The sequence below is a fragment of the Microtus pennsylvanicus genome, chromosome 13 (assembly GCF_037038515.1).
Source record: "Microtus pennsylvanicus isolate mMicPen1 chromosome 13, mMicPen1.hap1, whole genome shotgun sequence".
NCBI classification, from domain to species: domain Eukaryota; kingdom Metazoa; phylum Chordata; class Mammalia; order Rodentia; family Cricetidae; genus Microtus; species Microtus pennsylvanicus.
The window spans coordinates 25,055,315-25,068,524 of NC_134591.1; the positions used below are offsets into that span (position 1 = coordinate 25,055,315).

Consider the following 13,210-nt stretch of genomic DNA (forward strand, 5'->3'; position numbering starts at 1 on the left):
AATATGATCAAATTTTACTGTATGAAACTCTCAAAGAACTAATTAAAAATAACAGCAAAATCTTTCCTGTCCGGGTCTCTGTATCATGTCATGACACTATGGAGCTTTTAAAAGACGGTAGTGGTATCACTAAAGGAAATTTAAAACCAAACAAATTTTTTAAAAAAAGCATGAAAAGTACACATGGGGCAGGAACACTTTAGGAAAAGAATTCCCAACTTCTCCATGTTCACAGCCCATTGCTTCCTGGCACAGATCCGGTCGTCCATCATGGAACCAAATTAAGATTTCCACCTTCCTTATTGAAGTGAGTCATTTGAAAGTCATTTCACTGTGTTCAGCCCAGAAGAGCTGATAGGCAAAGACTATCTGATAATCTGTGTGAGGTTGCCTAAATTGTATTTTCTCCACACTCTCAAACCCTCCTGCCCCGCAACTGCAAAAGCAAGGCAGCAAAGTGAGCTTATAAAAAAACATGCCGGTATTTGCTCTCTAGAGACCTATATAGCAGACTTCTTCTTATGGAGACGTCAGTGAGCTACAGTCGGTGTAGGGACTCTCTTTCTAAGTGTCCAGATAGCAACAGAACACTGACACCTGTATTTGGGTCACAGTGAGCTCAGCACACCAGAGGGCAAATGGTTATACTCAAAGCAGCCATCCTGAGGCAGCCTTGCTCAGAGCTGGGGAGCAAGCTCTCCAAGATTCTGAAACCTGGAAGGTGAGAAGGGCTGCAATTACTGCAAAGTTCCAGCAGTAATTCTATAGAGAAACTGACTCGGTCCAGTTTCCTGAAGGGAATCAGGCTCTTATGAACCATTCCTCTTGAAAATGTATGACTGTGCTCAAGCAAGACAGAGCTCTGTTAAGGAAAAAACAACAACAAAACAAAACAAAAACAAACAGACCATCTACTCTAATTAGTTATCAAATGCCAAAAGAAATGACGATGATTGAATGGAGTAAATTAAAAATGTGGGGCGTGAAAGGACAATAAGAGAACTGACCCATTGTGGAAATATTTACGATTATAACCAGTATCTTCATGATAAAATTAAGCTATACTCAGAATTTCCAATTTGAAAAGAACACAGAATTAAGAATAAAATTATGGATATGAAAAACACCAAGTAAGAAATGTTAGTCTGAATTACTGACGTGTATATGATCAGAGACGTGACATGACAATCATCTAATTAGGGAGGTAAAAACTCTACTAGCTCTACTGTGGCGAACAGATTATAACTGACTGAGTGCACTCTGTGGCTTGCATTTAAAAAGTTATTTCCCACGTGTACGATGTCAGCTGCATTCCGAACCTGACTAAAATCAGAACACAAACTCTGAATTCCAACATCATTGGCAAATGTGGCCAACACAATTTTCAACCAAGGATATGTCGATCAAAGAAGGTCCAGTGTAGCATAAAAAGAATCCCAGGGCATAGTTCCTCAAAAAACTTTTGACTGTTGATGTGCCCGGGGTATTTCTAGAGTGTCAGATCACTTCCCTGCTTCTCAAAAATATGGCTTTTATTGAGAACTGCCCAGTACTCTGATTGAAACAGACCACAAAGTGCTAAGCAAATCACTCTAACATGCTTGAAGTGAGGCCGAGCGACATCCTTTTTGTTATTAAGGTAGAGCACAGAGCATAAATAAAATGTCCTTGTCCAATGCCTTGAAGGGCATGTCCTCAGCTGTCACAAGCGAATGCATGCTTGCTATATATTGTGCAAAACAACTTTATAAACCACAGTTCTCAACGAGCACACACAGAAATAAATGTTAGATTTATATAGTGTAAATGTGTCCTGGACCAGAGAGATATCTCAACAGGATAAGGTATTTGTGACAAAAACCTGGTAACCAAAATGATTCCCTGAACCCAAATACAGATGAAAAAAGAAACAAAGTCCACAAAGATGTCCTCTGACTGACACACATGGTTTGGCCTGTGTACCCATTGACACATATCAGTACATGATAAAAAATGATTAAAACATTTCTCTTTGCATGTTTTAATGTATACTCTATCTACTGTCTAGGTATTGCTAGTGACTTTTTTATCACTCTGCTTTTACTCTGTGGTTACTATGAAAACAATGATCATCAACCTAGTCTATAAAGGAATAATGCAAATTTAACTAAGATAGTATCATTTTTCTTCTCTTTATGATTAAATCTCCTACCATGACTCAAGCATTTATTTTATATGTGTGAAAAATTCCCCATATGCAAACATGAAAAGTTTCTGTTATGAACTTGGGTTTTCTGTTTAAAACCACATCTGAAGATGGCATTTTTATATTTAGGATATAAATCAGAATGCTGCATAATTATGAAACTACATAAAAATTCATTGATGCTATTCCTCAATTGTTTTTCTTTCAAAGTTATATTTTTTTCTTTTAAGCTTTTTACAAACATCCTTCCTAGTTAAGCAACATCCCCTCACGTTCTGCTGTGAAAGTAGTTTGGGTCATGTTTATTACGGTGTGCAAGATGGGCTTCTGCAGCACAGCGGCAGGTGCCAGGGCTGCCCGTGACTTCCTCTACAGATGCTTCTGATCCATTGCAAAGAAGACCACTACAATCAAAAAAATAGGCATAGGTCTGGGTGTCACTCGGTCTCAGGGTGCTCACCTAGGAACATGAGAGACACCGGGTTCAGTCCCAACACCATGAAATAGGACTGACTTAAAGAGAGGACACATAGTTATGGCCATTGTAGTGGAAGCCAGACTACTGCTAAGCCCAAGCTGCTGCTGGAGGGCACAGCAAACTTTCTCCCCTAAACATCTTTAAAGAGATGGCTCTTGTTCTTCCACCATATGCTATTCTCAAAAAAAAAAACCTGTCACTTGCTAAGAACCTGCCTATAAAAATTAAGTTGCTCACAAAATCACTGGGTCCATTTTCCTAAAAATGAGTCTATGCTGAGTCTGCCTTGGGATGCCTGTATTTACACTGTCCTTTTTAACTCCATAATAGCGTGGAAACTTGGTACACTTACAGAACAACGTCTCCCCTCCCCCCCAAATTTAAATTTTCTGCTGTCATTTTCATTGGCTTTCACAAAACTGCAGGATGCAATCTGTTACCACGATAGCCCAAAGATCAGTATAGGAAAAAACAAACCAAAACAAACACACACGAAACAAAAGCAAGCTGCCAACTGCCAAGACATCTGCCTTCAGAATGATAGCTAAGAAAGCGGTTAGTAGAGGCTACTTCCACTGACCTTCGCTTGGGCTTCTGGTGCTGTCACCTTGACAACTTTATTGCGACTTATCATTTGCTTCACCCATCCTTCTACTTGGACGTTGAACTTCATGAAAACCACATAGCCGAAATAAGCTGTTAAGAGCAGCAAGCTTTCCCACCACATGATGACGTTATCCAGGAAAAATATGATCAACATGATCAAGTCGACGATGTAGAAGGACACATCCCGAAAGAGCGGCCACCATGTCAGATTTAAGATTTCTCTAGAAAACAGAGCACACATGCCAATAACAAAGAGGATATTGAACACGGCAGAACCTACAATGGTGCCTATGCCAACGTTGCTGTGAGCAATGAAGACCCCTATAAGAGACGTGAAAAGTTCTGGGGCTGACCCGCCTGCAGCCATGAAGGTGGCTCCGGCCACATCATCAGAGATGCCCAGTTTTTCAGTGATGACAGTCAAGGAAGGAACAAAGAACTCATCACAGACGATGGCTAAGGCTATGAACATGTAGATCATGCCGATGACATGGAGGATGATGGCGCCTTTCCTGCGCTCCTCTAGGGAGAAGATGTCCCTTGGGTAGTCTCCCTGGGCATGGTCGGTGCTGTTCTCGGCTTTGTCTTCCTGAGAAGGGGGTGGCTGTGTGGCATCATCTAGCAACTTGTCATTAAAATCTAAGAGAGTTCTTTGATGGTGGCCCTGGGCTACCCTAGGGCCACTCACGTCACTGGCTTCTCCTGTGTGGCTCTGAGTGTCTGTCTCAGTAAAGGCACTGATTGAAAATGGGACAGTGCTCATAGCGACCAGGCCCATGACAAGGCCAATGACCCGAATTAGCTTCAGTTTTTTTCTGGCATGATAATGTCTCCGGCAGCCAGATGGTGGCTCATTGGAGCTCCATTTCTCCAGCAACCTGACTGTGGTACTTTGGTGCAGATCCATCATCCTGGGTCTTCTGGTGGATATGGTGGTCTTCACACTTCAGACTCGGCTAGATGGTTCTGTCATACTGTTCCTTGCTTCCTGGTTAACTGTGCTTGTGGGACACGTTTACAATCAGGTTTCCTTCTTCTTCACAGAAAGATTTCACCAGCTATGCTTAAATAAGAACAACAATCAAGGTAAGTAGGTCACCAAAATCTTATGTTTCTATAAAAATAACTGCAAATACAATAAAGTCTTGTTCTATAGTGTGTGTTCATAGGTAAGTTACTTATCTGTGCCTCAGTTTCTTTATTTTATTTTCTAAAGGTTTTTTGTTGTTGTTGTTTTTTCGAGACAGGGTTTCTCTGTGGCTTTGGAGCCTGTCCTGGAACTAGCTCTGTAGACCAGGCTGGTCTCGAACTCCCAGAGATCTGCCTGCCTCTGCCTCCCAAGTGCTGGGATTAAAGGCGTGCACCACCATCGCCCGGCCTTAAAGGTTTCTTTTAATTTTAGTGAGGTGTGTCTGTGTGTGAGTATGTGCACATGTGAGTGCAGGGGGCCCCAGGAGTCCAGAAGAGGCCATAGGATCTCCTGGAATTGGAGGTACAAGCAGTTGTGATTTATCCAAATGGGTGTTGGGAACCAAACTCAGGTTCTTTGCAAAAGTAGTATGTGCCCTTAGCTTCTAAGCCATCTCTCTAGCTCTGGGTTTCCTTATTTTAAAACTGGAAAGCAGAACTAGGGTGAAGAATTTACTTAGCATGTGTGGGATGTGGGTTGGATCCCTAGCTACACACACACACACACACACAGACACAGACACACACATGCACGCACCAATATATTGTTATAGACAATTAAACCCTTGCCAACCAGAATTGCTTTTATTGCACATATGTGTATATGTACGTGTGCGTGCATGTGTTGTGGGGAGGGTACTGAGGATTGCATTCAGAGCTTCAGACACTCCAGATAATAGCGCTACCACTGAACTACGACCTCACAAATTGCTTTAAGATAATTAGAACAAAAGCAGCATTTGGAAGAAGAAGTGGTATCTAGAATGGACTCATAACCACACATGTATAAACCAAGTAAATATTTCAACACATCTGATGCCAGGGTTAGACAGCTGAGATGTGTGTAAGTATAAAAAATTTATAGGTGAAAGTCAAATCATCCATTTGAAGCCACGCAACATCGCTCAGTGTTAAAATGGCCCCACTTCCTTCAGAACTAAGTTCTTGACGACTGGCCATTATCCATTATGTTTTCTTCTAGAACAATTATGTAATTCGGTGCATTTTCTGATTGAACCTATCATTTAGAAAGGGTGGTTTGGGGAGGAGGTAATACTGCTTTTCTTTTCACATAATAATCCCAGGATAATATTTTTCATGTTTGTGTCTCATACAGATACAGAAAACTGGCTCTTTAAATATTTAAGTTTATGAAAGAAAAAGAAAGAAAAGAAAAAGCAAGAAATGTCCTGTTGACATGAACAAGCTGTTTTCTTAAAGCATGTAAATACTGTTTTCAGTTGGAGCTTCGGAACAGCAACAACCAGAACCCTTTAGTCTTACTCTCCACAGCTTAAATAAAGCTCAGCCCAGGGACATGACCAGGAGGCTATCTTGAGAGACCAAGTATGTATTTCGTAAACAACATGCAAGTTGCAGTAACACCTCGGTCCATAAAACCCTCCCCCAGTAGCCCCAACACCTATCCTTTATGCCAGATACGCAAAGCAGAGTTGTGATTCGTTAGTCTATGGAAGAGGTGGGTAGAGTACCCCACACGCCTGCTCCTACAGTCAAGATTCTCTTTCTAAACAAGCCTCTAAATTTCCTGTTTTTGTTTTCTTTTTTTGGTGCCAATAATTTTATTTTCGGAGCATTCGCCGAGATCACTTCAGGTGTAAAATAAGCTAGTTAAACACACGCCACTTATACAGCGGGATTAGCTGGAGCAGAGCAAGACCAGCAGTCAACGCAGGTTGAGTTGCCACTGCTCCTCAGATAACCCTAGCCCATCGGATGCCCAGGCAGGCTGCAGATGTCTATGCTTAGCACCCGTGATTAAGCGACTCGCAGCGCTCTAGGGATTGTCACAGTGCCGGGTCAGGGCTAGCAGCAGGGCTGGACTACTAGGGTGTAAGATCAGCTCTAGGGTGAGCTCTGTAAATCCTCTGCTCTGATGTCTGGGATGTGCCCCCCAGCCGCGCCCCAACTTTGCCTTGAATGATCTTAAACTTTTTCCATGGATGGTCAATAAGAAAATAAAACGAAAAAATAGCTGGACCCCACCTGCAAGCCGGAAGCTGCGATGCTTTCGGGGTGAAGCTTGCTCCACTGTTTTTAACCCCGGATAGCTAGTCGTGTGTGTGTGTGTGTGGGGGGGGGTGTCTTTGCGCATCCCTTCCTAAGTCAGGCTCTTGCTGGTGCCCTAGCTCCGGGACGAGCCCGAGTGGGCCACATAGGGGCTGGCAACCCGCGCCCCCAGCGGAGAGAGTTGGCTAACTAGGAGCTGGGCCTGGGGCGCCACGTCCGCTGCGGGGCCACCTGTGAGCCTGCGGCGGAGCAGTACGATGCGCAAGACCCGCCGGGGGACCAGCGGCTAGGAGGACGCAGAGCCGGAGACCCGCACTTACCCGCACCGGTGAGCAGGGCTCGCACGCCTGGACGCTCGGGCCGCCTCCTCCGGCCTCCGCCTCTCGCGCCCGGGCCCCGGACTAGTGCTGGCGGTCGCTTTCACCGGCTGGATCTGGGCTTGTGGGGACAGTGAGCAGCGGCGAGTGGTGGCGCGAGCTGGGCTGGCGGGCGGTGTTGGGCCCCTCCCTCTCGGCGGCGCGGGAGTAGCCGCAGCTTGGCGCCCTCCCGCCCTGCGCGCCTCTTGCGCGGGCCACGCCCGCCGTTGCCGCCTGTCAGATTTCTCTGCAGTGGGGACCGGGTCAGGGTGTGCAGGAAGGCAAGGGCACAAAGGAGAAATCGTACAGGTCCCTGCAGCACCCGATTCCCGAAGCCCGAAAGTGCTGTTAAGTTTGGGGTCGCCTGTAGTGGCCACCTCTTCTCCAATCATCTGCAGGAATAAGAATTGATCTCTCTTTACTATGCAAAGGTGGAAAAGATGGTGTTTAGAAAAGTACAGGCCTCGGGGGCATGGCTCTCTGTCAGAGGGAACTGAAGTCTCTGTTTTACAATGATGAGAAAGTGAAGGGTCTTTAGTTCGACAGGCAAACCGTTTGTTACCTTTATGACCCAAGACACTGGGGTCACTTTGGTGTCCCTGACAAGACTCATGTTTTGCCTCCAGATTGCCAACTCTGCGTTTCCCCCTGCCTTGTTTGCAAAGACCCTTTAACCAGGGGAAATTGAGTCCAGCTCTCTGGTGAACAAGTCAAGAGTCTGGGCCAATTAATAGGAGGTGGAACAAGCTAGTTGTTGAGGGAAACATTTTTTAACCTGATGGATGAGGAGGACCCAACCAGGAAAACCGTGGAGGTTTTCTGTGCATTAAGGACCTTTTTTGCATGCCATCTTTCTGTCTCTGCAGCCCGCAGAGGTTCACTCAGACCTTCAGGGTTGTCTTGCCAAGTAAAGGGAAACCTCGGGTTTTATTTTGAAAGTCATGGGCTAAACTTAAAACAACAACAACAACAAAAAAAACCTTTCCTTTTGGTTCTGGGAAATTTCAAACATTCACAGATGTGAGAAAAGAACACAGCAAGGCTTTATGGGGCCATCACAGCCTTGCAAAATTATTGACTACCTGGCTAGTTGTGCATTGTACCTGCAGGTACCCTTTCCCAGTGTCCTCCCCATGAAGCAAATCTCAGACAACGCTCCATTTTATTCATAAACCCATAGGAGAAGGAAGAAAGCAGTTAACCAGTACTAAGACTGTGTCAATGAAGACTCCAGGGATGACCCAGATAGGCTCACATTGATCATGATGAGTCAACTTCAACATCAGGAGATTATTGCAGTTGCTTCAGGCCCATTAACAGAAGTTCATAATGTTTCCAAAACAACCCAACAGATTGGTAACTGCTGATGGCAGAGAGAACCATTTCATACTGCAAAAATACTTTAGAAAGAAGAAAACAATCATACATCTATTCTACAAAGTTTTATACAAATGGAACCTGAGTATATCCCATTCAGCTTCGCTTCCCTTGTTTTTGACTCTATTGACTGAACAATCCCGATCTTCCCCAGGCAGCAGACACCAAGAATAGGAAAGTGAGAATAGCCTAAACATGTTAGCTGTGCAATAGTTTCCTCTGACATTCAAACCTTTCATTTTTGTTGGAAATTTAAAATAGGGTGTGAAAAGGGAGGCTGAGCAACTGGATAGTTTAAGACAGGAAGTTTACAGGAAAGTGAACCAACTGCTATTCTAAGGGGAAGTGAAATACTCCATCCTGCAGGGAAGCAGCTAAAGGCCTCAAGACCAGACATAAACAACCTAAGAGGGCTTCAGGAAGTCCCTGAAACAGATCAAATTTACTATTCTTCACCTAAGAGTGTATAAGTGTTAAAGACTCCTGAGGGACACTTTCAGACCAACTAAGGGAAGACTCACAGATAAGACAAGGTTCAAGCTTAGCTGTCTAGAAAGAGGCCTAGACCAGACCAACCACCAGGAAGAAGAAGATATTAGCCAAGTAACTTGGAAGAGGCAGAGATCTGCTGAAGTTTCCTGAAGAAAAAAGACCGGCGAAGTCTCCCAGAAGAAGCTCAGACCAAACGAATGACAAACATCCTCCAAACTGTTCATCTGTCTCCAGGCTGTGGAGTGCAGTTCAAGTACCTAGCTTTTGTGAACTGTCTCCCATGGTGACGTGGGGTTTTGATGATGTAGCAGTGCCTGAGTTATTTTCAGTCCTGCAGTTAACCCCTCAACCATATTTCTGTAAGAGTCACAAATAAACTTCATTGGTTGACCAAACTGGACTTTAGTGGTTGTGGTGGTTTGAAAGAAAATGGCTCCCAAAGAGATTGGCACCTTTTGGAGGTGTGGTCTTGTAGGAAGTGTGTCACTGTGGGGGAGGCCTTGAGGACTCACTTGCTCAAACTTCACAGAGTGTGATGCTCAGTCTACTTCCTGTTGTCTGCAAATCAGCATATACAGCTCCTTTTCCAGCACCATGTCTGCCTGCACACTGCCATGCTCTCCACCATGTTGATAATGGATTAAACCTCTCAAACCATAAGCCGCAACCTCAATTAAATGTTTTTGTTGTTATAAGAGTTGCCATGGTCATAGTGTCTCTTTACAGCAATAGAAACTCTAACTAAGACAGTGTCTTTGGCCTGCCATTGATTCCTATCTGGGAAAACTTACAAATGTAGTTACGGCACACTGCTTCCTACCAGGACCTTTATTGGTGTTGTTCAATTCCCTTCAACTTTAGCCCGGAGGGGTCACCAACTCTCCATTTGGCAGAAAGAGGAATGGGACTCAGATGAAGACCTGTGTCTGCAGGCTGTACTGTTTGGGTTCACACTTGGCTGACTGTGGCAGAAACTCAGCTTCCACAGATTAACCAAACAAGACTTTATTTTTCTCAAAAAGAAACCTGGAAACATACTGTCTAGCATTTGTCTGATAGCTCTATGATACCAGCCTTAGAATTCAAAAGTCTATGCTCTCTCATCTTAATGGATAGCTTTTATCTTCAGTGCTACAGAGTTGTTGCCTTTGGGGGGGGTAATATGTCTGAATTCCAGACAAGAATAAGGAATAATGAAGGGGGGGGAAAACGAGACTTCCTTGTTGAAGTTTCCCTTTTTATTTATAGAAGGATGTTGTCATAACACATCTCCATGGGAATGGCCACCACTTGGTCATGGTTACACTTAGCTGTAAGGGAGTATGAAATATTTCTTAAGTGGGTTCATACTCAAGTTTTAAAGAAGTGGGGCTTTGTTTGAAGCAGACAAGGAAGAATGGATGTTGAATGAGCAGCTAACAGCATTTGACAGCTTCAAAGTATCTTAATTTGGCAGCTGCACAAGAACTTGACAGTGAGCTGCTGTGAAAATGGAGAAGGCTGGAAGTGCATTACCGTAGTGATGGAGAGCCTTCGCTGGTCTATGCCACATTCCCTGAAGCCAGAACCAAAGGACAGCTCTATCCTCCCAGTTGTTGCTTGATCATCGAGAAAGGGACATTCCTGAGAAAACCTGAGTTGTCAAAACAGAAGCTTGATCAACTCCTTTGTCGAGAGTCGATAATGAACCTTTTTAGATAATCATTTAAAAATTTTAAATATACACTACATACATGTAAACATTGCTTGACATCATGCTCAACCTTGTATTAACTAGCACTTTGAATATAGAGTCAGTGGGAGTGGTTAGTAATTACCAGCTGAGAGTAGTTGGCTCTCTTAGTAATTTCATAGCAGCCTTTCAAAAACTAATATAATACTTTCAAAAATCATGGGCCACACTTGAATTAATAAAGCTAAAACAGAATTCTCAGGTGTCACTAAGTCACTCTGACTCTGATTCCACCACTAGAAATTTGTTACTCTGGCTACTTATTTTCACAATTTCAGTATTACTTTCTTTAGTGTAATATCTTTCTTAACTTTTTGAGAACTTTATAAAATGTATTTTGACCATAATTGTCCCCCACACCTCCCTTTGACTTCTCCCTGTTCCACCTCACCATTCTTTCCCAACTTCATGTCCCATCAGGTCATGTACATGTGATTATGGGGCATCCACTGGAGTATGGACAACACAGTAGAGGCCACACCCTTTAAGAAAACTGTCTCTTCTTTCCCCAGAAGTCATCAATTATCAATAGCCTCCCAGTACAGGATTAACAAGCCCTACCTACTTCCATGCTAGACTGTGGAGTGGCTTAATCTTATAGAGATCTCGTGCAGGCAACCACATGCTGTGTGTTCATGAGTTCAGTGGTTACACCGTGTCCCAAACAAGACACTGTTTGCTCTGGGTCTTAGATTCTTTCTGCCTCACCTTCCTGGCTGGCCTCTGAGGCATGGAGAAGGGTGTTATGTAGATGTTCTATTTGTGGCTGAACACTGCACTGATGCTTATTATCTGTATTTTGATCAGTTGTGAGTGTCTATGTTAACCACTGCCAAGCACACAACACAAAGAAAGTTCTCTGTCGAGGTCTGAGAGCTGCATTGATCTATGAGTAAAGACAGGTAAACTTAGAAGACAGTTTGATACTGTGTATGATATTTTAGCATAATATTAGTGGTAGAGTTTACCCCTGGGGCCCAAGAGCCCTCTAACCATGGGTTCTTGTCCACACTTATAGTACCAGGCAGGTGTTTCCTCCTGTGGAGGCCTTAAATCTACTCATAAAACAGTTGGTTACTTCCATAACATTTGTGCCACCATTGCACACATGGGCATATCCTGTCACAGAGATCATTATTGTTGTTCAAAGTGTTCACAGCTGGGTAAGACTGTTGAAAATGTTTTCTCCCTGGCAGCTTGCATAGCACCTTCCAGAACTATGAGAGCTATTTAGCAGTATGGAAGCTTCCTGGTTATTACCAATTGGATTTCCCCAAGTTATATGATAAAAGTGCACGGTGTCTTCAGCAATAGGGTCTTACCATAAAATTCCAGTGAGCAATCAAGAACAATGGCAATGTCTTTTATTGCAGTAGTGGTCACCGTAACACTTCTCACATATAACTGGAGTGGAAATATTGAACAGTTGGCACTGTACTTTTTCTTTGACAGGAATTGTTTTAAAAAATAACTATCTCTAGTGTCATTGAAGTTATTAGCAACCTTTAAAACTACTTTTAATAATTTAAAGACAAAGCAAATTGGGAAAACAAAGATAAAATCTGCAGGAAATTATTATAAAGTGAAGGTGAACATCACAGAGTCGGTTTAACTGCCTTTGTCCTCATTCTCCCCACATGCCCCTGCCTTCTGTCCCCCTTTTATATTTTTTGTATTTTTTTTAATTTATTTATTTATTATGTATACAATATTATTCTGTCTGTGTGTATGTCTGCAGGCCAGAAGACGGCACCAGACCTCATTACAGATGGTTGTGAACCACCATGTGGTTGCCGGGAATTGAACTCAGGACCTTTGGAAGAGCAGGCAATGCTCTTAACCACTGAGCCATTTCTCCAGCCCCTATATTTTTTGTATTTTTAAAAATTATTTATTTATTAAGGATTTCTGTCTCCTCTCTGCCACCACCTCACATTTTCCTCCCCCTCCCCCAAATGTGTAGTCCAGGGTGGCCTCAAACTCCAGATCCACCTGCCTCTGCCTCCTTCAGCAAATCCTACCGGCCTGCGCCACCAGAACCAGCTGTCCCCCTTTTATTACAGTGTTCAGCTTCCATGCTCTCAACAGCTGTGAAGAATGCAGTGTTCATAGCATTAGCAATTCCCAGGCTTTCCTCAGGCTGAATATGAAAATCTCTTGCTAAGAGCTTGTAGAACTCAGACCACAACCCTGACATTCCCCTCTTTAGGAGCCCGTGAAGTCAAGAATTGGGCTGTGCATTTCAGCCTGTACAGCACTGTGAGTGTCCGTGAGAGGAAGAATCAGAAGCGCCAAGCGTTACTGAAAGCTGATCGGGGAGGAGTCGCTTGTGCTGTGCTACAGGAGACTCGGAGATCACAGAGGCCTAAAACAACTTGTCCCTGGTGAATTTTGCTGTGATACCCTTGTTCTGGGTTGCAAGTTTGCTCCTAAGTGGGCATACTGCTGCTTATGGTCATGGAAAACATGGACTGGCTTTTTAAGACTTCAGCTTGGAAGCCCTACATCATGGCTGCTCACTACCCATTGGTGAGCAGTGGCTGCACATGATCAATCTACGTTCAAGAGCACGAGCACAAAGGAACAATTATTCTCTGTGCCCAGCACTTGTGACTGCCATGTTAGCCAACAGATGTGAGAGTAAAAGAATAATGTCGTAAGCACTGACGGGGGTTTTCACTGGAAAATAGTTTTTATTTATCTTTCCACTTTGCTGGGTTTTTTAATCAGTTATTAAGATTCTCGTTTTACAGATGAAGAAACCA

The 13,210-nt window shown here is 43.6% G+C and overlaps 1 protein-coding gene across 4 annotated transcripts in view; it reads right to left on the reverse strand.

Moving 5' to 3' along the window:
* Positions 1–7,014, reverse strand: part of Slc24a2 (solute carrier family 24 member 2) — a 237,039-nt gene extending 230,025 nt beyond the window's left edge. For 3 of the 4 annotated variants that reach the window (XM_075946777.1, XM_075946775.1, XM_075946776.1), the window contains exons 1-2: positions 6,809–6,985; positions 3,244–4,332 (exon numbers count right to left, since the gene is read on the reverse strand). In XM_075946777.1, the coding sequence (XP_075802892.1) occupies positions 3,244–4,179 (936 nt within the window). In that variant the 5' untranslated portion in view covers positions 4,180–4,332; positions 6,809–6,985. Of the gene's footprint in view, positions 1–3,243; positions 4,333–6,808 lie in introns of all 4 variants that reach the window. The other variant, XM_075946778.1, reaches the window with a different exon arrangement.
* Positions 7,015–13,210: the final 6,196 nt, after the last annotated feature.